The sequence below is a fragment of the Schistocerca cancellata genome, chromosome 2 (genome assembly GCF_023864275.1).
Source record: "Schistocerca cancellata isolate TAMUIC-IGC-003103 chromosome 2, iqSchCanc2.1, whole genome shotgun sequence".
Lineage (NCBI taxonomy): Eukaryota > Metazoa > Arthropoda > Insecta > Orthoptera > Acrididae > Schistocerca > Schistocerca cancellata.
Genome location: NC_064627.1, coordinates 10,676,707 through 10,702,105, shown reverse-complemented (window position 1 = coordinate 10,702,105; position 25,399 = coordinate 10,676,707). Strand labels below are relative to the sequence as shown.

The window sequence follows — 25,399 nt, the reverse complement described above, 5'->3', positions numbered from 1 at the left end:
AAATGTAAATCATCACATGCAGATTCTGTATGGTCTTTATAAATGTAGTATCACTTGTAACGAAAGTACAGTAACGCAGTGAAATGTTCTACACTGGAGAAACGTTGTAAACAGCACCTATTTCGCGGATGGTCAATAGGGCAGTATAACATCTTTGAAACGAAGGACACGCTACAGTAGAGGGATGTGCCACTATGAGTAACATCCGATTACTTGACCCTTTAGATTTTTTGTGAATTGATTAATCTACCGATTAGTTGTGTCTTCCTTCATTTTTGGGTTATAAGGCATTTCCCTAAAAGTATATTCTTTTAATAAAAATGTTTGTTCTACAAAAAACACAGTCAAGCTAACTCTCTCTTTGCAACTAGCAATAATTATACAGTGTTAAGAAATATGTAATCACCACTTTTATTTTAGCAGAAACATGTACCTATTCAACATTTATTAGTAAAGCTAACTGCGTTGTTTTCAACACAGATATTGTATCACGGTTTTAACTGAGGGAGTATATATACACAACAACTTGGAAGGTGGACGCAACAATAATGGCTGGTTGCTGATCGAACTTGACTGGCGTACAAGCAAGAGGGAGGGGGCGGGGGGGGGGGGGGGGAGAGAGAGAGAACAGGCAGTGGCAGTGCTGTCATGTGACGGCTGAACGCGGAACCGGAAAAGTTTTTACTTATTTTCTTATTGCGCTTTCAGATCACTGGTTCGCGCACCTCGTGTCGAACAGCAGGTATCAACTATGGTTTAAATTACGTCAAAAGTATCGTAATTGGGTGAAAGCTCATCACAGACACGTTCATGTTCAAGCACATTTGTTAAGTTATTTATTTCGTTGTCGGCACACAATAGGAGACTTGGCCGTTTACTTAAAGGCAGACCTGTTACACCGCAAATGCCGGCAGCAATCGCAAACGAAGCACTCGCCGAGGAATGTTCCCACATCTGCCGGTGTGCACGACGAGCACTAGCGGTCAGTCTGCCTTACTTCCATAGTAGAGCTACAGACTATAGAGGGCAAGTCAGCACTAAACAGGCTTTAAAAGCTTGGAAACAGCTAAAACATTTAATCCCAATAATTTTTTCATAATGTGGTCATTCAGTCAAGATGTGCCAGTGCCAAAACAAAGCAGTGGGCTTTTACCAGAAATGCTGACCCTTAGACAATGTGTCTAATAGTGTATTTTAAATACGACAGTATGCCATCTTAGGCACTGTATAACATTAAAACACTTGAAAATGGCACTTTGAAGCCGAAATCATGATCGTGTAAATGTAACACTACAAATAAAAAAAGTTTAATGGCGATACTGGCTTTAAAGAAGTTTAATCCTAAGATTAGTAAAATTAATTGACGTATAAAACGCCGGTACATCCACAATAGATTATCAGGTTCATTGCGATTAATCGATTGATTGCAATTAATGGACTATCCCTGCAACAATAGGAACTGCCCAGCTGCGAGTACGAGTTGACGTGTGGCGAGGCAGAGGCAGGGGCAGAGGCAGGGATCCGCGAACCTGGCCGTCGGCAGGGAGGCCAGCGAGTTTCATCCATTACCGTAGGTGCTGCCGCAGCACAGGGCTGTCTGTTGAGAGGTTCCTGAAAAATGGCACCAGTATTTGCAGTGGCTTACAGTCTGAATGACTGACTGGTCTGGCCTTGTGAAATCAACCAAAACAGCCTTGCCGTGCTGCTACTGCGAACAACTAAAGGCGAGGGGAACGAGGGCCGTAATTTTTCTGTGGTATGCTTAAATGATGATGAAGTAAAATATTCCGGAAGTAAAACAGTACCCCGTCCGGATCTCAATGGTCACGAGGACGTCGTTATCAGGAGAAACAAAACTGGCGTTCTACGGATCGGAGCGTGGAATGTTAGATCCCATAACCGGGCAGGTATGTCATAAAATTTAAAAAGGTAAATACACTCCTGGAAATGGGAAAAAGAACACATTGACACCGGTGTGTCAGACCCACCATATTTGCTCCGGACACTGCGAGAGGGCTGTACAAGCAATGATCACACACACGGCACAGCGGACACACCAGGAACCGCGGTGTTGGCCGTCGAATGGCGCTAGCTGCGCAGCATTTGTGCACCGCCGCCGTCAGTGTCAGCCAGTTTGCCGTGGCATACGGAGCTCCATCGCAGTCTTTAACACTGGTAGCATGCCGCGACAGCGTGGACGTGAACCGTATGTGCAGTTGACGGACTTTGAGCGAGGGCGTATAGTGGGCATGCAGGAGGCCGGGTGGACGTACCGCCGAATTGCTCAACACGTGGGGCGTGAGGTCTCCACAGTACATCGATGTTGTCGCCAGTGGTCGGCGGAAGGTGCACGTGCCCGTCGACCTGGGACCGGACAGCAGCGACGCACGGATGTACGCCAAGACCGTAGGATCCTACGCAGTGCCGTAGGGGACCGCACCGCCACTTCCCAGCAAATTAGGGACACTGTTGCTCCTGGGGTATCGGCGAGGACCATTCGCAACCGTCTCCATGAAGCTGGGCTACGGTCCCGCACACCGTTAGGCCGTCTTCCGCTCACGCCCCAACATCGTGCAGCCCGCCTCCAGTGGTGTCGCGACAGGCGTGAATGGAGGGACGAATGGAGACTTGTCGTCTTCAGCGATGAGACTCGCTTCTGCCTTGGTGCCAATGATGGTCGTATGCGTGTTTGGCGCCGTGCAGGTGAGCGCCACAATCAGGACTGCATACGACCGAGGCACACAGGGCCAACATCCGGCATCATGGTGTGGGGAGCGATCTCCTACACTGGCCGTACACCACTGGTGATCGTCGAGGGGACACTGAATAGTGCACGGTACATCCAAACCGTCATCGAACCCATCGTTCTACCATTCCTAGACCGGCAAGGGAACTTGCTGTTCCAACAGGACAATGCACGTCCGCATGTATCCCGTGCCACCCAACGTGCTCTAGAAGGTGTAAGTCAACTACCCTGGCCAGCAAGATCTCCAGATCTGTCCCCCATTGAGCATGTTTGGGACTGGATGAAGCGTCGTCTCACGCGGTCTGCACGTCCAGCACGAACGCTGGTCCAACTGAGGCGCCAGGTGGAAATGGCATGGCAAGCCGTTCCACAGGACTACATCCAGCATCTCTACGATCGTCTCCATGGGAGAATAGCAGCCTGCATTGCTGCGAAAGGTGGATATACACTGTACTAGTGCCGACATTGTGCATGCTCTGTTGCCTGTGTCTATGTGCCTGTGGTTCTGTCAGTGTGATCATGTGATGTATCTGACCCCAGGAATGTGTCAATAAAGTTTCCCCTTCCTGGGACAATGAATTCACGGTGTTCTTATTTCAATTTCCAGGAGTGTAGATACGATGAAATTAGAAATAGTGGGAATTAGTGAATTTCGGTGACAGGATGAACAGTACTTCAGGGCGGATGAATACAGGGTTATAATTACAAAATCAAATAGGGATCATGCTGGAGAGGGATTAATAATGAATAAGAAAATAGGAATGTGGTTAAGCAACTCTGAACAGTATAGCGAAGGAATTATATTAGGCAAGATAGACACGAAGCCCAGACCTACCACAGCAGTGAACGTTTGTAAGCCAATTAGCTCCGATGATGATGATGAAATTGAGGAAATATGAGATGGGATAAAAGAAGTAATCACATGGTTACGGGTGACGAAATTTACTTGTGATGAGCGACTGCTATTCCATAGTAGGAAAAGAAATAGAAGGAAAAATAGGTGAATATGGACTGGGGGAAAGGAAAGAAAGAGGAAGCCGCCTGATAGAATTTCGCACAGAGCGTAATTTAATTATACCTAAGATTTGGTTTAAGAACAATGGCATGGTTTAATCATCGCTAACATTTGGTTTAAGAACTACGAAATAGGACTGTATACCTGGAAGAGACCTGGAGACACTGGAAGCTTTCAGACTGATTATGTAATAGAAAGTCAGAGATTTCGGAGACATATTTTAAATTGTAGGACTTTCCGAGGGCAGATGTAGACTCTGGCGACAATTTATTGATTATGAACTGTAAACTAACACTAAAGAAATTTTTCAAAGGTAGGAAATTAAGGAAATGGGACCTGAATAAGTTGAAACTACCAGATTTTGTTGTTGTTATTTTCAGACGGAGAAGTAAGCAACGGTTGACTACAACCATGGAAAAGAATACAGTAGAAGACGAATGCGTACGATGTAATAGTGAAGGCAGCACAGGATGAAATAGGTAAAAAGGCAAGGCCAATTAGAAATCCTTGGATAACACAGGAGATATCGAATTTAACTGACGAAAGGAGAAAATATAAAAACGCAGCAAATGAAGCAGGCGAAAGGAAATAGAAACATCTAAAAAATGAAATTGACAGGAAGTGCAAAATAGTTAAGCATGAATGGCTAGGGGACAAATATAAGGATTTAAAAGGATGTTTCTCTAGTGGAAAGATAGATACTGCCTACAAGAAAACTAAAAAGGTCTCTGAAGAAAAGAGGAGCAGCTGCACGAATATGAAGAGCTCAGATGGAGACAAACTTGAAGGCAATATTATGGGAATGGAACAGGACGTAGGTGGAGATGAGGTGGGAAATGTGATGCTGCGAGAATATTTCGACAGAGCACTCAAAGATCCAAATCGAAAAAAAAAGAATCCGGGAGCAGAAGACATTCCGTCAGGGAGTAGACGACATTCCGTCAGAACTACTGACAGCCTTGGAGAGTCAGTCATGACCAAAGCTCTTCCACCTGCTGTACAAGATGTATGACAAAGGCGGAATACCCTCAGAATTCGAGAAGAATGTAATAATTCCCATTCCAGAGGAACTTTGTGCTGACAGGCGTAAATATTACCGGTTTAATAAGTCACGGTTTCAAAATACTAACACGAATTCCTTACAGAAGAATAGAAAAATTGATAGAAGCTGACTTTGGGGAAGTTCAGTTTGGATTCCGGAGAAATGCAGGAAATCACGAGACAACATTGACCCAATTACTTATCTTAGAAGAAAGGTTCAGGAAAGGCAAAAGCACGTTTATGGCATTTGTAAACATAGAGAAAGCTTTTTGACAATATTGACTGGAATACTCTCTTTGCAATTCTGAAGGTGTTGGGAATAAAATATAGGGAGCCGAAGGCTATTTACAACTTGTCCAGAAACGAGACCGCAATTATGACAATCGAGGGCGATGAAAGGGAGGAGTGAGACAGGGTTGTAGCCTATCCCTGGCGTTAATCAATCTGTACATTGAGCAAGCAGTAAAGGAAACAAAAGAAAAGTGTGGAGCAAGAATGAAAGTTCAGTGATAAATAAAAACTTTGAGGTTTGCCGACGACGCAGTAATTCTGTCAAGAGACAGCAAAGGCCCTGGAGTGGACAGTGTCTTGAAAGGAGAGTATAAGATGAACATCGACAAAAGCGGAAAAGGATAACGGAATGTAGTCGAATTAAATCTGACGATGCTGAGAAAATTAGATTAGGAAACCAGACACTTAAAGTTGTAGATCAGTTTTGGTATTTGGGCAGCGAAATAACTGATGGTGGTCAATTAGTGAGCATAAAATGTAGAATGGTAATGGCGAGAAAAGCGTTTCTTAAGAAGAGGAATTTGTTAACATCAGATATAGACCTAAGTGTTAGGATGTCTTTTCTGAAGGTATTTGTCTGTACTGTAGCTGTGTAGTGAAATATAGACGATAAAAATTTAGACACGAAGAAACTGCAAACTTTTGCACTGTGATGCTACAGAATACTGAAGATTAGAAGTGTAGATTACGTAACTAATGAGGAGGTACTGAACAGAATTAGGAGACAAGAACTGTGTTGCAAAACTTGATTAAAATAAGGTATCGATCGATTTGACAGATTCTGAGACATCTAGGGATCACCAGTTTGGTACCGGAGAGGGAGACCGAGAGATGAATACGGTACGCAGATTCAGAAGGATGCACGTGGCAGTAGGCGACGAGGCCGGGGGATATATCGAGAAGATGGTCTGTGCGCAGCAGAAGCCCACACCACTACTCGAGGGGCGGGCACGGATTTGTTCACTAACGAAGCAAGAGGCGCTGGCAAAATCTTTTTACGTGTCGACAGACTTTGTAACGTGCTGGAAGCTACTATACCTTATTTAGGTGCCATTCAGTTTTGTAGCCTGACGACTCACAAACTCGGTACTCATTACGACCGAAAATATGGTGCTTTAAATGAACTTAACCTGTGTCTTTGTTTGCATGTAATATTTTACCTGAGACTAAGTTTTTGTGTAGTTGTATAACGACGATTTTTCTGTCTCGCTCGCACTGGATAGAGTAGCATGGAAAGCGTACGTGGAGCACAGTTTACGATAGCTCGTACGGTCGGTTTTGAGGTAAACGACAACAGTGAGAGTATAATCGTAATGAATTTATATAGTAGCAACATCGTCTCGCACGAGAACAACAGTCCAGGGAACAGTGGAGATCAGAAACGTAGATTAGGCAGGGTCGAGCGTCCAACTGTCGAAAGGCGCACTGGACAGGGCTCGGCGGACTGGGAGTAGCAGGGCCGCGGCAGCTGACGCGTCGCTCCTGCCGATATTCGGGCTGGGGGCGGGTCCGGCGGCCAGGGCCACAATCTGTCTGGTAATGTCCGATAAACAACTGTTCGCACGGGAAAGCGGTCTGCGTGGCGCCACCTGGGGAAGGTGTGTTGCCTTCCGAAACTGGGTTAAAACCGCCAGGAGACCCTCTGATTCCCGGAAACCTTTAGAATGTCTGAAGTACTCTGTGGCTCAGAGGAACCTGAGTGGGGCGGGGACCGTAATGTCCTATCCCGTGGCCTTGACGTGGCCCCGGCGCTCAGTAACCCCCATAGATGGGGTGAAGCTAACACGGGAAGGGCCGTCCATGCATGACGTTAAAAGGCTACCCCTTAACTGGGTGCAACCCACACTGAACCGCACTGGCCTACCGTGAATTATCAAAAGCGGTGGGTGAGACACGGTCGGCCACGATCCCCCAGTACGTGTGGAGGCCCTCCGGGGAACGTAACTCGGGTTTGAGTGCCGCACCGTCTCGATGATGTCAAACTCCACAACATAAGATCCGGGCCATACCATCATTTACATCACATCATCACTCTAATAACATCTCCGGGCTGTGGAACGGTGAGGGTTGTCGTCGTGTCGAGGAAGGACGTTAAACTCCCGTCAAGGTAGGACGTTAAACGCCCCCAAACCGAGGCGAAAGCGAAGGGTGCATGGCACAGGGGGAGCTGTGTCTGAGGGACTATCCATCTGTCCCTCCTTTATTTTCCGCAAGGCACAATACCAGCTGGTGCTCTGCATGCCGGCGACCACGTTTGTCGGCGTGGGACCTCGGCGCGAGTCGGCAAGTGCGCTTCGCTGCGCCCGTGGGTAACCGGGGCGTGTTCTGCCAAACCCGGGGGGTGGTGACATCGCCTGGGCCAGGTTAGCTGGGTCCAGACCGTCAAACGACTGGGTGACCGGCCCGCCACCTGAGTAGAGATGGGCAAAACTGTTCTTTTCAGAGATTGGATCTGAACTGTTCACTCCCTGAAATGAATTAGCTCTTTTTCATGACTCACCACTCATTTACAATAGAAAATAAATGGAAGGCACATTGCCCTTTAAACTTGGTTTATTCCAGTACTATACCTGTATTTTGATCTTATTTGATCCTATTTTGAAGTAACACAGATAATGAGTAAGAATTTTGTATTGTTTATTGAAATTTCCACGATATGACAAAGTTTTTGATTATTGATTTATTTTGCACTATCGTGGTTTTTTGGGTGATCGGAAAATGTTGTAACTTGAGATTTACATTAACAATATATTTGGCTATAATGTATTAAAATTTCATTAACCTCATACAAATACATCGCAAGCCATATATTTTTAAAGTGAACCTTTCCTTCCGAAGACGTCTAAAATCGCAAAATCCGTACCAGAATAAGAAAAAAAATATAAATTTGACTGTAAAACGAAAGTGCTGCATATAGCCTTACGCAGAATAAAACAAGGAAAATATTGGTGTATCACATTTTGCGATACGTTTATCGGTTCGCTCGTAGTTAAAGCGTAAATTCGAGTGTCCATAATAAAAATTCTATAGTAAGAGGAGTCATCAGGAAACTAATCTAATCAGTTTAAACAAATAAAAATAAAATAAAAACAATTGATGTATACATAACATAATAATGTAATATACATAGCGGTATTACTACGAAGAACAATATCCGGTATGGACGAACTCCGATGCAGAGGCGCTGAGTCGAGCAGGTCGAGCCGCGAGCTGTATTACTGCGTGAGCTGAGACCGCAGAGACCACAGTGACACCTGAGTCGCTTTGCTCAACGCTCTGGCTAGAGTCGAGACAGTGGGGTGAGCGTTGAGTGGGCGAGTTCCGAGGGTGGGGGGAGCGGTGAACTCACCCGCTCCGAGACAAATCGTCCGTTCCCTTGCGAGCAGGTTGTTGCAAGTAGTTCCTACGTTATCCGCTAGGTGGCTCTCTGTCCTGTTGCTCGCATCAACTGCCCAGAGGGCAGGACGTGCGACTGAAATGATCGCCGACAGGGGGCGATGCGAAGTTACGCTGCGCCAGACACTGCGCGGCAGACGACGCACAGAGACGGCACGGCATATGTGAGACACAAAATCCAATGGGGCAGTGCACAATGTAGGCAGCCAAGGTAGAAGCAGGGCAGAGGCCGGCGCTGGCTGTGTTGTGTGGCGTGCACTGTGCTCTGACCAGCAGAGGCGCTGCTGATATGCTCCGTCTCTCTCTCTCTCTCTCTCTCTCTCTCTCTCTCTGCCGTGGGAAACGTTTGGAGCTACCGTTCTTTTTTTCTGAATCACTGATTGTTCACTCCTTTGAAAGATTGAACTCTATGAATTAGTTCAAGAGCGGATCCCCCATCTCTACACCTGAGTAGGAGCGGGTCCCTGGCCTGAAAGGTGGGAGCTCGGGCTAGTAGGCGGCGAAGGACAAGAAGTGCATCCGCTTCTCCGGAGTGCGGGGTACACTTGCCGATAAACGCTGGGAGAAATCGACGATGACGAGGCCACTGAAGGGGACTAGGACACTGGAAACGGTGTACTGAACTCGGCGGCTCAGGGATGCCCTTGACCTAGGGACGAGGTTGGTGGGCGAGCTGCATCTTAGTTCCCCCCCCCCCCCCCCCCAATGCCAGAGGAGCCGGTCCGGGGTAAGAGACGGGCTTCCAACCCTTTTTTCGCTTGTCTAACAATGATGGCCACTGAAGAGACAAGCGACTTAAGTGCGCTCATAAGGGCTTCGATGCTCTCTGATCCCTCGCCACAGGAAGGCCTGGGTCAGAACACTGATGAAAGTAATCTTGAGAGACATATGAGGATTACACAGCTCATCGATCAAAACATTAAAAATCGAAAAATTAGTCAGGCCGCAGTGCAGGCAATTAAGAATGAACTAGCGGCATGGGCGATAGCTAATGCAAAATTAGAAGGGAGGACTGAAGAGTTGGAAAAGGAAAACGAACGGCTCAGAAAACAACCAGGGAAGACATGGGCCGGTGTCGTAGCACAAGCTGCGCCAAAGGCCCAAACAACAAGAGAGACCATTGCAAAGGTCACTAAACGACCTGATACGGCAGTTTTCCTAAGACCATTACCCGGCCAGGACATAAAGAAGGTGCAGGAAGTTTTTGCAACCACAGTCAATCCTGTTAGAGAAAAGATCAGGATAAATAAGGTAAAGGTAACAAAAAACGTAGTCATTGTAGATGTAGCTTCAGAGGAAGATAAAAATAAGCTTTTAGAAAACCAAGAACTATGTAAGTCGGTAAAATGTGAACCCCCCCAAAAGCGAAACCCATTGGTCATTTTGTACGACGTCCCAAAATCAATGACGGACGAGGATCTCTGTGAGACCCTGTATCAACAAAATCTTGACAACTCAAATATAAGTATGGAAACCTTTCTAAAAGAGTTTAAACTTAGATTCATGACAGGGCCTAGGGATAGGGACGTAGTTCACCATGTTGCCGAAGTTACAGGGGGACTATGGAGAACACTGACAGCTATGGGCAGGGTGTACATAGGTTTTCACGCCATAAACGTGAAAGATTACCTAATCGTACCCCGTTGTCATAATTGTGGGGACATTGACCATATTCATAAATATTGCACTAGGAAGCCGGCCTGCTCCAAATGCGGAGAGGAAAATCATGTAAGAAAAGATTGTAGGAAATCCGCTGTATGCATACCGTGTATACGAAGGGGCAAAAAGACATGTGGAACAACTGGAAGGAATTGCCCAACTTACAAACTACTCGAACAACGCGTAATCTCCAGAACGGATTATGGCTGATGACAACAAAATAACCAGATCAACCAATAAAAGGAAGTCTCCTAGTAAGAAGAGAAGGGACGCAGAAAGAGCAGAGAAATTCAAGGAATTTCTAAAATCTCTCCAGGAGACAAAGAAAAAGGAAACAAATGTGGTTGATACAAGCACCCAAACCGAATCAGAAACAGAAAACAGAAAAAATAGAAGAAACGACTAACTCAGATACTTTAACAAAGCCCAAGACTCTGGGTCTTCTGAGTGTCAACTCGACACTCAACCCAGAGCCAGAAAGCCTCGTCACCAATTATGAACAAACAAACCGAAAACAGACAAATATGATCGACCTATGCATACAGACGGAGCCAGAGGAGGAAATAGAAGACAAACTACAGCCAGTAGAAAGTAATAGCATTGTTCCGCTCCGGGAAAGACCTCTCCAAACCATTGTACAAGATAGTACAATCACAAGTACAATGAACATGGAAGTATCTCCGAGAGCCCCAGATCCGAATCCTAGAAGAATCTATCCAAACCTGGAACTTGCGATGCAACTTTCACGCCTGGAGCAGCCGGCTGTCCTTACTACAGCACTCAGGCACGTCGTACGTATAGGGCATAAATATGGCAGGAAGGTCACCTTCTCGACAATGGAGGCTGTGGATAGAATACAGCTAAAGTCAATGAATCTTCCCACAGATTTCGGAGCTCTGCGTGACTTGCTCAGAAGGGTTTTTGAGAGAAGAGGTGAGGAATTCAACATGCAAGAAATCTATGTGCAATCTGTACTTGTGAACGGCCGAATTGCCTCAGATTACAACAAACCATGGCCTGATTGCTATTTCCACACCTACTTCCCATAACATCTGAAATTATAATAGGACAGCTAAACACTGATAACTAGTCGGCTGGTCATGCAGGAGCTCCGGAAGGTAGTGGAGGAGAGGAGACTGGATGTAGTCTGTCTGCAGGAGCCATACTCCAGGCCGCGCCGATCTTGGCAGACTATCTGTACCGGAGAAGAGCCAAAGGCAGTCGTAATAGTTACAAACAAGGCCCTAAGGGCCACTGCACTAACACAATTATCAAATAGTCATTGCAATGTAGTAGAATTACAAACACCAGTAGGATTAACACACCTCGTGAATATGTATTTCCAATACCGAGGAAATTTTGAAGATTTCTTAGACCACCTTGCAAGAATCATCACGACACTACGCGGGCGTAAAGTTATTGTTACAGCAGATATTAATGCCAAGTCCCCTATGTGGTACAACGGCACAAGGGATGCAAATGGTGAGAAGGCTGAAGAATTAATCATGGCTTCCCAACTTGTAGTGGCAAACAAACCTGGTAATCCCCCCACCTACAGTGGAGGTGGAGGGCAGGGAACAAACATCGATGTCACCCTGGCAACTGCTAACGCCATCAGTATCATCGAAGGCTGCAAAGTTAGCGAACACGCCACTACAAGTGATCACAACCTAATTACCTTCTGCCTTAGAGAAGAAGGGTGCCGCTGGGACCTAGGATGGGAAATCCAACTAAATTATAATAAAACCGGTTGGGACTGCCTGGCTCGGGAGTGTGACATTCCGCCATTGCCGGAAGGTGACCTGGACATAGATACATATGCCGAAGAGCTGGTAGGGTCGATAGTCAGCGCGGTCAAGGCCGCTGTGCCAACCAGGAGGAGAGCCGTGGCGGCTTCCCCATCGCCATGGTCTGCCGATCTTGAACGCATGCGTCAGTCTGTAAGACGGGCGAGGAGGTACTATCAGCGAAGTGCCGTCTGGCAAGAAAAACAGTTCTGGCTGCAGCAATACAGGGAAGAAAAAGAACAATTCCAAAAAGAACTAAAACAAGTAAGAATGAAAAGTTGGGAGAGATATGTTCTGAACCAGATAGCCACAGATCCTTGGGGAATACCCTGCAAACTGGTCAGGGAAAAAATCAGGTCCCCTGCGGTTCTCTCTACAGTCAGAGATGGAGACAGAATGACAGAGTCGTGGCAGGAAACCGCTGAAGTTCTCCTGCGCACTCTGCTGCCAGATGACGAAGCAAATGAGGAGCACGACCTCCAAAAACAAATTCGCAGGGAGGATCTAAACGAATACACCAACAACACCATGTTGTACCCTTTCTCAGAGGAAGAAGTGGCTGCACAAATTAAATCACTAAAACAGGGCAAAGCACCGGGGCCAGACGGCATAATCGCGGAGGTGGTGCAGTTCCTCGCCCCCCAGCTGGTGGCGTCTCTCACGGGACTGTTCAATGAGTGTCTAAGAACAGGAAGCTTCCCCAAAATCTGGAAAAGGGCCAATGTAATAATCATTAAAAAAGGAAAGGACAAGGACGCCATAGAACCCAAATCTTATAGGCCAATTTGTCTCCTCGATAATCTAGGAAAACTGTTGGAGAAGCTACTAGCTGACAGACTCGCAGCGCACAGGATACTGCACGGGATGAGCGACAGGCAGTTCGGCTTTAGGCCGGGGCGATCGGCGTCTGACGCAATTGCCCTGGCAGCTGAGGTCTGCAGCTCAACCCCGCACAAGTATGTGGTAGGCATCATGGTGGACATCAGTGGCGCCTTCGACAACCTGTGGTGGTCCTCGCTCTTCTCTCGCTTGCGAGAGACGGAGTGCCCAGGGCCCCTCTATGGCTGTCTGAGGAGCTATTGCATGGACAGGGAGGTATGGCTATCGTCGCCTAGCGGAAGAACATGTAAAACCATCACGAAGGGGTGTCCCCAGGGATCAGTTCTGGGGCCACTCTTTTGGGACATAAACATAGAGCCCCTCCTAGAGAAATTACAACTAAGTGAGGAAGTGCTAGACGTGATAGCCTACGCTGACGACCTCCTCCTGTTGGTAGGCGGCCGCAGCCGAGAGGAACTAGAGCCCAAAGTAGAGCAAGCCATGACAGTACTTCAGAAATGGTGCCAAGAAGCAAAAATGAAAGTTGCACCACACAAATCTACATATCTAGTAATGAAAGGCAGTCTCGTCAGAAATCCAACCGTCAGAATTGAGGGAACTCCAGTTCTTCGGCGTCGAGAGGCTAGATACCTAGGAGTCACAATAGATGAAAAATGGAATTACAATAGACATATAGAAAATATTACGCAGCGAGCATTAGAAATTTTAAACAATCTAATCAGTATAGGCCATAGAAGATTTCACCTACCTCGCAACCTGATCAAACTTTATCATAATAGCATCCTAACGTCCTTAGTAGGATATGCGAGCGGGGTTTGGGCACACAGGCTCACGAGGGTGGTGCCCGCAGTGACCGTGAGAAGGGTGCAGCGGAACATGCTGTTGCGTTCAGTCGGGGCATACCGAACAACGCCGGGGGGGGGGGGGGGGGGGCTTACTGACAATAATAGGATTATGTCTCTTAGACATAAAAGTTAGAGAACAAGGAGCATGGTACTGGGTCTCAAAAGGAAAGATAGAAAAGACTAGGGAAACCATGGGGGTACAAGTTGGGGATAGATATGCAATAAAGAGAAGGGGCGAAGAGTTATGGCAACAGCAATGGGAAACTGAAGAAACGGGAAGAAGGGTATTCCGACTACTACCGAACATCAGAGAAAGGCTTCAAATGAGCCACTTTGAGCCGAGCAGAGGTCTGCTGCACTTTCTTACAGGTCACGGGCCATATCCAACATATTTATGTCGATTTGGGAAACGGGCAACACCAGCGTGCGACTGTGGTGCTCCGGATGGAACACCCGAACATGTCCTCTACGACTGGACGTTGTATGACGATGTGGCGCTCGAACTTAGGAATCAACTGCCAAACAGAGACACATATAACCCACTGCGACGTGCCGAGACCTTCAATGTCCTCGACAATTTGGCAAATGAAATATCCCAGAAGATCTTGAGGGATTACATTAGTAACCAACACGGATAGACGTCAAAAATAACCCGGCGCGGTACTGGCCGGCTGTCTCACAACCGGAATCCGCCGCGCTGTTGGATCAGGGGAGCAGCGGCACCATTCCCGGACTTGACGTATGTACTAAGATCTGATAGGAAGTAGTTACTGGAATAACGTAAATTTAGAACACTAACACCACTAACATAGGTAGGGACTGCAGCGATTCCAAAAAGTAGTAGGCCAGCCCAGTGCCAGGGGCGCGCTCACTGGGACTAGCTCAGTGGGCAGGCCGGTTCAGTAGGTTTGTACTTCATCTGGCACACCTGTGACGCTGCAGAGTAGCTAGATTTACAATAACCAGAGTAGTTAAGTAGTTAGATTAACCCTGTCCATAGTAAGTGCCATAAATTAAGTAGTAAGAGCTGCTTGTTTTCAAGTATAATAATTGGACCCACTAGTTAGATAAGGTGGTGGGTTAGTGTGTAGCATACAATGTTTGTTGTTTTGAACATTTTGTATCACAATATCTTCTTTATTGATTGTTCCATAATAGTGTTGTTGTATCAATAAAGGATTTAAAAAAAAAACTTTTGTTTCTCTGGGTGAGAACTAGTAGAATGAAGTGTGTATCGCTCCACTCCGACGACTGGAATTTTCGGCACCCGAGTAGTGGCGATAGCTGAGTACGTGTGGTGTTGCAGCAGCTCTCTCGCCTGCTGCTCATCAGTGAGGCCTCTTTGAAAGGTCGGATTAATAAAAGGCACAGAAAAGGAAGAGCAGGCGAGGCGTCGCGTAATACGGTAAGCGTACTTTCCGGGAAGAGTCGGCAACGTGTCGGGAAATGACCACGATGAGAAAATGGGAGTTTTATTACGGAGAGCCGTAGTTTGCAGGAAGCGTTCGTGAACGCCGTCGGCCGGTGTACTCACGCTGCGCGGCCTGCTGCTGGGGCGTGACGTCGGCGGGCGTCAGCAGCCCGTCGTCCGAGCTGGAGGAGTAGCCGGCCGAGCCGAAGGAGGAGCCGGACAGCCGGTACTGCTGGCCCTGCTGCTGCTGCTGCTGCTGCTGGTGCGCGTGGTACTGGTCGGGCACCGCGGGCGGCGCCACCTTCTTCACCTGCGGCGCCGGCTTGGGCGGCCGGCTCATACCGCCCACTGCCAACAGAACAACGTCGCCGCGTCAGACAGCGAGCAACTCGTCGGGCATTCGGCTGGCTCAGCACGCCACATGCAGCAGCTCCGCACTGCTGCTCAGAACTGGTCTGCACCTGCAGATAGGCAACACAGTTAACAGACTTGCAGAGTGGGCTGCCGCCGCTGCGCCTTCCCGCTGCAGACGCGACCTCTTCTGGCCGTACTCGCGCTCCGTACGTCACAAACGCTGCACAGACTCGACACCTGCAATGTGAGCGGGGACTGCTCCGTCCGCCGACGTCCGTCTCTATTCTGCACATCTCGCTAAACCCCGGAGCTGCCTGCGAACGTCCCCGTACGGTGTATTCGGGAATTCCCCGTACCAACTTCTGACACCTGTAGAGAGGAGTGAGTACTAATATTTCGAAAACGAACCCAGAGGATACCGACCGTACGTTTACTACGTCGACACAGTAAGTGGTGATACACTGTCGGGTCGGAGATCGGTATCCCGCTCTAATACGCGAGGTCCCGTCCTCGGTGGTACGGCAGTGTAATTGAGTAAGTGTTTCCGTTTCTGGCGATCTGTAGGCTACTTTGCGAGATTTAATTGTTGGTCCACATCTCGCTGCTTCAGCGTAAAGTACTGTGGCTTACGTTGTGACATACGTTTCTGGGAAGTAATGAAACTACTATTCACGTAAAAAAAACAAAAAACAAAATTACATATATCTAGTCGTAATGGAAGGATAGATTGGACACGGTGAATTGTGATTTCAGTGCACTGAGGAGTATATCCGAATGTAAGTGGTGACAGATTCATTTCGAGAACAGCTGCACAATATGGCAATGCGAGTGTTCAATTGGACCTGCTACAGTATACAAACAGGACGGGCAATACGGCTGTAACAGCACGTCCTCTCATCGGCACCCCTAAGCGTACCCTCGCACGTTCCTCGTCGTTCTATCGACAGCGACGTCGATTACAGTACACGAACCCACGTCGGTGATGTCTTTTCGAGCATTACGTCTGTGGGTGTGCTATTCGTTATCACGTAGTACTCGGTGCCTGTCCTTCGTAACAACTGTTTGACAAAATCTTGGCAGGATGCAGCACCTTCCAGAAGCGCTGATTCGAAGACTTTGTCAGATAATTTCCTAAGGCTGAGGAGAATCGAGACATATAGCCAGTGTGTGTACGTAGCCCCTAACTTCTGTAGGTATACAATAATTTTTTCGGGCACTGTACAGATAACTGCACTGTTTGTGTAAAATGTGTATATATTGTAGTGTAATGTTACTGTGGCTTATTTCTGACATGACCAGAGAAAAAGAGTGTATGTCCTATCGTGACGATTCACCGCAACGATAACCACGGGGATAGGAGAGACATTTTTACGTGGGAAATTATGTGTGCCATACATACTGAGATTCGTACCAGAACCACAGCCGTCAATAGGAGACATTACCTGTACATCGATTGGTGTCAGACTGAAGCAGCAATCGTAATATTTAATTTTTGTTACACTGGTAAATAGGTTCCTGGTTCCCAATATTATTGTGAATCTTGTATGTGTTTGATGATCTGTAGACAACTTTTGCGGGGTTTAACTGCCAGTGAAATATGGCGATGTGTACAAAATAGTTTTTGCCACTGAAAGTGTCATCTGCAGAAAACAACTGCGGACAGTGCCCCCATACTGGCAGCAGCAGCAGTTTGGCGGGTAAATTCAGGGACAGACGGGCTGTCCGGTTAGGATTCCTAGGAAGAATGCACCCTGTGCTATTCTGGGAAGCATTGGAACATCTCTCTCGGCACTGGAACCGCACCGCAGCAATGCATCATCGTGCCAGCAAAGGTGCCCTGGTGAACACATATTTCGACAGGAATTTCGCGGGCGTCATGTACGAAAGAGATGCCACTGCCTCCTGTTTATGGGACCCGAACGGACACCTATGCAGAGTCGGCGGCGTTGGTGTCAGGCGTCGATTGGCGGGATGTGTTTTTTATTAGCGATCTCTTGTTTAAACAATATTCCATCGATTTCACCGACCAATAGGATGCTGCAAATTGAAAAGAAACTACCGCATACATGAGAAGAATATTGAATTAATTAATTTGCATAAATTTTTTATATGAAAGTGGTGTTAGCAGTACAAAAGTTTAGGGTAGGGTGTGCGTAAGTGGGTGACATGGAGCAGAACAGGATGTTTACTGCAGAACACTACGTAAATTTTCATAATTTTTATGTAAAACGCAATGAATAGTTTAAGGGGGTGGGTGACAAAGAAGAATGCACGAGAAATGGCATTCAAAAGCATGTAGAATTCGAAAAGTGTACCAGGAAATGGTGGGAGGACATAACTAATTACTTGATTTGGTATCACAGGCGGTACAATAGTTTAAGGAAATGGGGGTAACGCGGAAAACCACTTAATAGAACTATAGGTTAAGTGCCGACAAGGGGCCGAACATTAGGTTATGCAACATGTTTGCCCCATGTAATTACTTCTTACAAGACCGTTTCCAAACAGCAGAGAATGATTAGCAAGAGAAATTCAGCTCCCACAAACAGATTTTTTTTTATAAATAAACAATATACCTTTGAATTTCCTGTTATGAGATCATCAATCTGCACCGATTTCATATATTCCGTACATGGCAATCGATTTCTGGACAAATTCTTTAACTAAATAAATAAACTATATTCCATTCACTGCCATAAATAAGTACATAATATTCTATAGACTGCCTAAAGTGTTTAAACAATATTACACACACTGCAACCGAATTCCCTCCAAACGACCGATCAACTGAGTCTCTTTCCTGCCAATTTATGGGAGACAGTATGGGAGGAGAGGGGGTTTACCATAGGGGGAGATGTTAATTAATTGATCTATTTAATTAAGTAGTGAATCAAAGGGTGAGTGGGGCTATCCAATAACTCAGAACTGAAAGTTCACCTGTAGCAGTGAGGTGAGAGGTTTCCTGAGGGGGCACGGGAGCAATACATTAAGTGCTTCTCAATGAAAAGGAAGGATCCTTTTAGCAGAACAATAGGTTAAGGACCTGTCAATCGAAGGATAACAATAGGTTAAGTACGTGCCAAACAAAAGAGAACAATAGGTTTGGCCCTGAGTGCATACCTGCCCCTGATGTAGGCAATCCTAACTAACAAAATGGACTGGTGCCCCCCTTGTCCCCCTACTGATACATGTACAACTGTTAGGTTACAATAGGGAAGAAAACAGTAGGAAACATTCATTTATCAGATAAACACATTTTTTTATATAACACATAAAGCAATATATGTTTACATTGCTCCGAAACAAAAAAGAACCCAGCATATTATTAGTACAAAAAAAGGCTGTGAGCACTATGGGACTTAACATCTGAGGTCATCAGTCCCCTAGAACCTAGAAATACTTAAACCTAACTAGCCTAAGGATATCACACACATCCATGCCCGAGGCAGGATTCGAACCTGCGACCGTAGCGGTCGCGCGGTTCCAGACTGTAGCGCCTAGAACCGCTCGGCCACTCCGGCCGGCTACTATTAGTACAGAACAGTACTCGTCCAGTACAACGGCGCTATATGTGGCAACGACAAACGTTATCACATACACTGTACCTACGAAGTGTGTTCTGGTGCACACTGTCCAGCCCACCCGGTCTCTCTTCAGTTTCTAGTGCAGTGGGCAGACATCGTACAAGTGGATCTTCTTCTGTCTGTATAGGAATCTCTTAAATCAAACTTAAGTGAGATCGGCTAATCGTCTTACGTTCTACACGTCATCCTGTCTACCCTACTGCGTACCAGGATAAGCAACTCTGGGACTCTTCTCTGTCCCTGAGCAGACGTGGACGCATTACACATCTGATCTGAAACTGTCGTAAAATGGAAACGGTACGTCACCGGACACGGGTTCGTGTTCAATATACTATGTACTCACTTCGCTCTACAAGTCCTAGAAGTTTGTAATAGGAACTTCTGAACATCTTATTGTTGTTATTGTTGTTGTGGTCTTCAGTCCTGAGACTCGTTTGATGCAGCTTTCCATGCTACTCTATCCTGTGCAAGCTTCTTCATCTCCCAGTACTTACTGCAACCTACATCCTTCTGAATCTGTTTAGTGTATTGATCTCTTGGTCTCCCTCTAGGATTTTTACCGTCCACGCTGCCCTCCGATACTAAATTGGTAATCCCTTCATGCCTCAGAACATGTCCCACCAACCGATCCCTTCGTCTAGTCAAGTTGTGCCACAAACTTCTCTTCTCCCCAATCCTATTCAATACTTCCTCATTAGTTATGTGATCTACCCATCTAATCTTCAGCATTCTTCTGTAGCACCACATTTCGGAAGCTTCTATTCTCTTCTTGTCCAAACTAGTTATCGTCCATGTTTCACTTCCATACATGGCTACACTCCATACAAATACTTTCAGAAACGACTTTCTGACACTTAAATCAATACTCGATGTTAACAAATTTCTCTTCTTCAGAAACGCTTTCCTTGCCATTGCCAGTCTACATTTTAACTCTACTTCGACCATCATCAGTTATTTTGCTCCCCAAATAGCAAAACTCCTTTAGTACTTTAAGTGTCTCATTTCCTAATCTAATTCCCTCAGCATCACCCGACTTAATTCGACTACATTCCATTATCTTCGTTTTGCTTTTGTTGATGTTCATCTTATACCCTCCTTTCAAGACACTGTCCATTCCGTTCAACTGCTCTTCCAGGTCCTTTGATGTCTCTGACAGAATTACAATGTCATCAGCGAACCTCAAAGTTTTTATTTCTTCTACATGGATTGTAATACCTACTCCGAATTTTTCTTTTGTTTCCTTCACTGCTTGCTCAATATACAGATTGAATAGCATCGGGGAGAGGCTACAACTCTGTCTCACTCCCTTCCCAACCACTGCTTCCCTTTCATGCCCCTCGACTCTTATAACTGCCATCTGGTTTCTGTACAAATTGTAAATAGCCTTTCGCTCCCTGTGTTTTACCCCTGCCACCTTCAGAATTTGAAATAGAGTATTGCAGTCAAAATTGTCAAAAGCTTTTTATAAGTCTACAAATGCTAGAAACGTAGGTTTGCCTTTCCTTAATCTAGCTTCTAAGATAAGTCGTAGGGTCATAAATGAATTAAGCGCTCCGCATTTCCCAAGTTTTTCATGTACACAATGTGAAAAAGAACTGCACACTCAAAGTTCTACAGTATTTACACGAGAAAAAACGAACATTGTTTTATCTGATAAAAATATCACAGGTGCACCATTTTCCGGCTAGAGGTCCACTGTTGTAAATGGGTGACTTTGCAGCAACATTTCAAAAAATCTAAATCAATGTTCATCACGCGGCAGTTTGGACACCGTTGTCGAACGTGAATTGCGTCAGAACTTCGGTGAACCCCAAGCGGGGAAGCGACGCACGTGTGACGTTTTAGTCTCTCTTTCTATCTCATCTAAACACTCTGAATTACTGTGTGCGCGGCTGTGTTGACACCGTGTGTGTGGCCGCTGGCTGCGCGGCTGAAGCAGGTGACACGAGGCAGCCGCTGCCCTTCTCTCACTCTGTCCTTGTGTATTTACTGCCAATGTTACGAATAATTTACAATTTAGTATTCCAGCGGACGCCCAAGTGTAAAAAAGACATAAGGATGGGTCGACGGATTTTTGTTTGGATTGGGCGACATCTCGGTCATTACCACCACTACTATCCATCTACCGTGCTGGTATCGTTGGACAATATTACACGATTCAGACGTACAAGTGCAGGTCCACATGCAGCTGGTAAACAGTATATGAAGACTACGCGTTGTGTAAACATCTTATAAAAATTTAAAAAAAAAGTGCAAAGAAAAATCTAAAATATATTCATCATTTATGGGTGTGTATTAGTCTGACACACTTAAAGACATAAAAGTATTGCAATTGTTGGTAAGTGAGTAAGAGTCCACATAAGATGCAAACCTTTAAACGTTATTGCACAGGTAGAAACAGGTGGTAAGCACATGCCGCCTCTCTTTTCTGTGTGTAATTCAATTAGCCGATACATGCCGCACACAAACCGACACGACACAAGCACAGCCGTCCACTATCTGTTGTAGTGGGGCGGCGTTTACTGATCGCTTTACAACGCTACCTATCTCGGAGAGCATTGCTTGTATGCGAAGACGTCGGTTCGGCTCTTGTCACTAGTTTCACGGAGCAGGGCTCGCAGCCGTGTAGGAGCACAGGGAACGACAACGATTCTACCGAGCGCCTCTTCCTCGTTTTGGATATTGCTCGTTTCTGCCACATCTTAAGTGATTTTAACCGTCCCATCCCGGCTCTGCGAAACACGATCGTCGTTTTGTTTCTTTATCGCTCTCTTCTGTGTAACTCACGAACGATCGCAGGTACACAGAACCGCTCACCGCCTCCAGATGCTGTAAGCATCCTACAACGTGGATTTGTTCCACAACTCGGCGATTAACAACTACTTGCTTTTTTTTTATTTCCGTCACGTTTATCTCTAGACCGAAACATAAAAAGTGTGGAGAGCAGATCACTAAGCATCTACTCGCATTACTAAATGAACGACCGCCGCCGTGTTACCGGGGCGCAGTGCACAGAGCGAGGGCCGGACAAGAAAGGAGACGGCACGTTTCCCACTAGCACCACCACCTAGTCGTATTCTCACCGATCACTAACACACCGGTATGCTCAAAATGTGATTCTTCGACTCTTTTATGCTCGAGAGGTAGTGACGGATTTGTTTTTGCGGTACCTCAGTCATCGCCGAAAGTGAATGGTGCTTCCTGAAAACGCTACAATTCAGGAAGACCTGGAGTGGATGGACCAAGTGGAGACTGGCAGTTGAGATATAGGCGGTAACGTCCGTTATAGTTTGATTACACGACTGTCGAATAATTAGTGGAAAAAGTCACACGTGTTAAATACTTACCAGTAAGCGTACAGAGCGATTTAAAGTGGGACGATCGCAAAAAATCGCTGCCAGCGAGAGCAGGTATAGTCAATGGCAGCCGCTATAAGACGTTCTGGGTCAGTGTACGGTCTACTGTCAGAATTCAGAGTGTACGTTCCGCTACCCACATCTCGCGGCGAGTCCGAAGAGGTAAAGCTGTAGAGATGTGAGCCAGCACTGGCCATCTGAGGGCCGTTGCTTTCCACGATCGTACAAGAGTTAACGATCTGCTCGTCACGAGTCACCGACAGAATCAGCAAAAAGAACCGAAGACGTCGCATCATTCTTCACCGACGCAGTGCGAGCTGTCGAGAGTACGTAAAACAATTTTTTGACGGAGATAAATGTGGAATTAACGTATCGTCGCTCCTACCACGGCACTTGCTGCCTGACGATTTCATTTTGTTCCCTAGACATACTGAGTTCGTGGCGACTTTGATCGACCCGTTAGGCTGACGAATGTTTCTAAAATCAGTTTTTAAAGACCCTCCCACCATCAGAGCGGAGAAAATGTTACCTGCACGAACTTCCGTGTGTCTAATTTTATCGATTGTCTTCGTAAGAGGTCGGAAAATTAAAAACGTCCACTCGTCGCAGCAGTGGCCGCTACCGCTCACGCTCACTGCAAACACAGGCGCGACGCGACGGCTGCCACGCGTGTTCACGTCACCCCGTAGAGGGCGAGCCATTCGGCGAGCTTTCCACAGAGCGGTCAGCACACGCACCGCAGCTCAAACGGCGCCGGATGCGCGGCGGCGAAGCACAACGCGCGCGCCAGTCGGCCCGTCCGATTCTGGGAAGAGAGTGTGACGGAGTGTGTGGCAGGGGGCAGGGGGCAGCCGGCCTCTCCCACTCGGCGCCCGCCAACTGCCGAGTGTGACTCAGCTGCTTCCAGCAGGTCACTTCTGGTTCTGGAGAAACGTACAAACACGCCACCCAAAACTCACAATACGTGTACATTTGCAGCATTCGTAGATCGAGAGAAAGCTTTTCCCAATGTTAACTGGAATAAAATCTTTGAAATTCTTAAAGCAGCAGAAATCTATCAGAGCGAGGTTATTCGCAGCTGGTACACAAACCACACTGTACTTACAAGGGCATCGAAGGGAAACACGTGTGACACGGTTGTAGACTACCCTCCCCCCTCCAGCCACATGTTACTTAACGGCATTGATCAGTCAGTAAAGGAAGGCAAATAATAAAAACAGTGAGTGATCCTTCAGTCTCTCACAGCTTTTGCAAGCAGGTAATTATTTGGTCTTTAGACGATGTTTCTACAAATTCCCTAGTTGTCTTCGTCACGTGTCGAGCCCAGATTTCATCGCTCGCTATTCGGAGTCCAGTCAAGTTCCCTTCAGTTGAAACTTCCGGGCTGAGAGGCCGTGTTCGATGTATAAAATTTCCACCTGACGTTTCGTCTCCATCTGCGGGAGACATCTTCTGAGGTGGTCCGGCTACTGCCACTGAGGCTGCAGGTACTCTCGCATTTACAGAGCGCACAGAGGGCACCACGTGATGCCGACGGTAAGCCTATCTTTAGAAGGCGTCATCATTCTCGATTAAGAGTAATCGATTGTCATTCTGCTGGCGCAACGTCGACATCCATATTTTGTCCAACTTTAAAACTTCCTCTTTTCTATTAAAATTGGCCGGCCGGTGTGGCCGTGCGGTTCTAGGCGCTTCAGTCTGGAACCGCGTGACCGCTACCGTCGCAGGTTCGAATCCTGCCTCGGGCATGGATGTGTGTGATGTCCTTAGGTTAGTTAGGTTTAACTACTTATAAGTTCTAGGGGACTGATGACCACAGATGTTAAGTCCCATAGTGCTTAGAGCCATTTGAACCATTTCAAAATTCAGTATTTTAAACATAGCTGCGCAACAGCAACGGTTCCACGTAATAAGACTAAAAACAGCCGACCTAGTTGCAATGGATAGAGAAATCTTTACCTAGGTTTCGACAGATTGAAATCTGTCGAAACCTAGGTAAAGATTTCTTTATCCATTGCAACTGGTCGGCTGTTTTTAGTCTTATTACATTTTAAAATTGTTATGGCGTTTGTGAATTTCTATTTAGTGAAGATAATAACCGAGTACGAACTGTCTGTTGACCGTCTACAATCGCCTGAAGCTGTAGCTGCTTTTGGAGAAAAAAAGAATAGAAAATGCGTTTGATGATCAGCTGAGAAATGAAATATCTCTACACCATCGAAACGTAAAGCAGAACAGCGACACTCTTAAAACGCTTATTAATGTGTGTGTTTTCTGGGAAAACAAGAGCTGACCTGTCGCTGACACGATGCAACAACAACGTCTGTTAATCGAGAAAGTTAATTACATTTGTTGAACTAAACTGCAGAATGTGATCCTCGTTTGGCGGAGCACATACAAATATCTCCTGTGTTTACAGGAATTTCTAATCGAATTCCAAATGATTTAATACAAGCTACGGGTTCAACTGTTTCATCACCTATAAAGCGGGAAATTGTGGGTGTTTGTTTTGTAGCCGTCGCAGCTGACGGCACCTGAGCAGTATTGGGACAACGTATGTATCGGGTCATTCTGCATTGTTGCCAGATGTATCCAAGATGGGGGCGATGACGTCACCCGAGATGGCGTCGTGTAGACTTGGCAACATCGCACGATGCCATCCGAGATGGTGGCCGTTATGTCATTCAAGATGGCCGATTTTGGCGGGAAAGTGCCACATCCGCCTCACCCGGAAAAATGGCGCGAAGTTCAAATTCCGACACAATAATGCACCACACTTGGATTATCTCTACTGAGCAAAGAAAATGGCTGGAAGAAAGGTCACTCGGGCTAACCTAAGTCACCCGACCGACACATCCTCCTACGAACTGGCGCCAAGTTTGAATTCCGACAGAATAATGCGACACAGTTATCTCTACTAAGCAAAGAAAATTCCTGGGAGATATCTCACTAGCCTAAGTCAACCGACCGCCACTTCATGCTACGAACTTGCGCCAAGTTTGAATTTTGGTGGGAAGATAGATCACTCGGGGTTCGCTGCTGGTGCGAAAGAAAGGACACTTGTACTAACCTCA

The 25,399-nt window shown here is 46.4% G+C and overlaps 1 protein-coding gene across 8 annotated transcripts in view; it reads right to left on the bottom strand.

Moving 5' to 3' along the window:
• The window catches only part of LOC126161301 (caskin-2), a 1,090,260-nt gene that overhangs the window by 76,926 nt on the left and 987,935 nt on the right, over positions 1-25,399 (bottom strand). For all 8 annotated transcript variants that reach the window (XM_049917047.1, XM_049917045.1, XM_049917052.1 and 5 more), the window contains one exon: positions 15,155-15,379. In XM_049917047.1, coding sequence (XP_049773004.1) covers positions 15,155-15,379 — 225 coding nt within the window. The remainder of the gene's footprint in view (positions 1-15,154; positions 15,380-25,399) is intronic.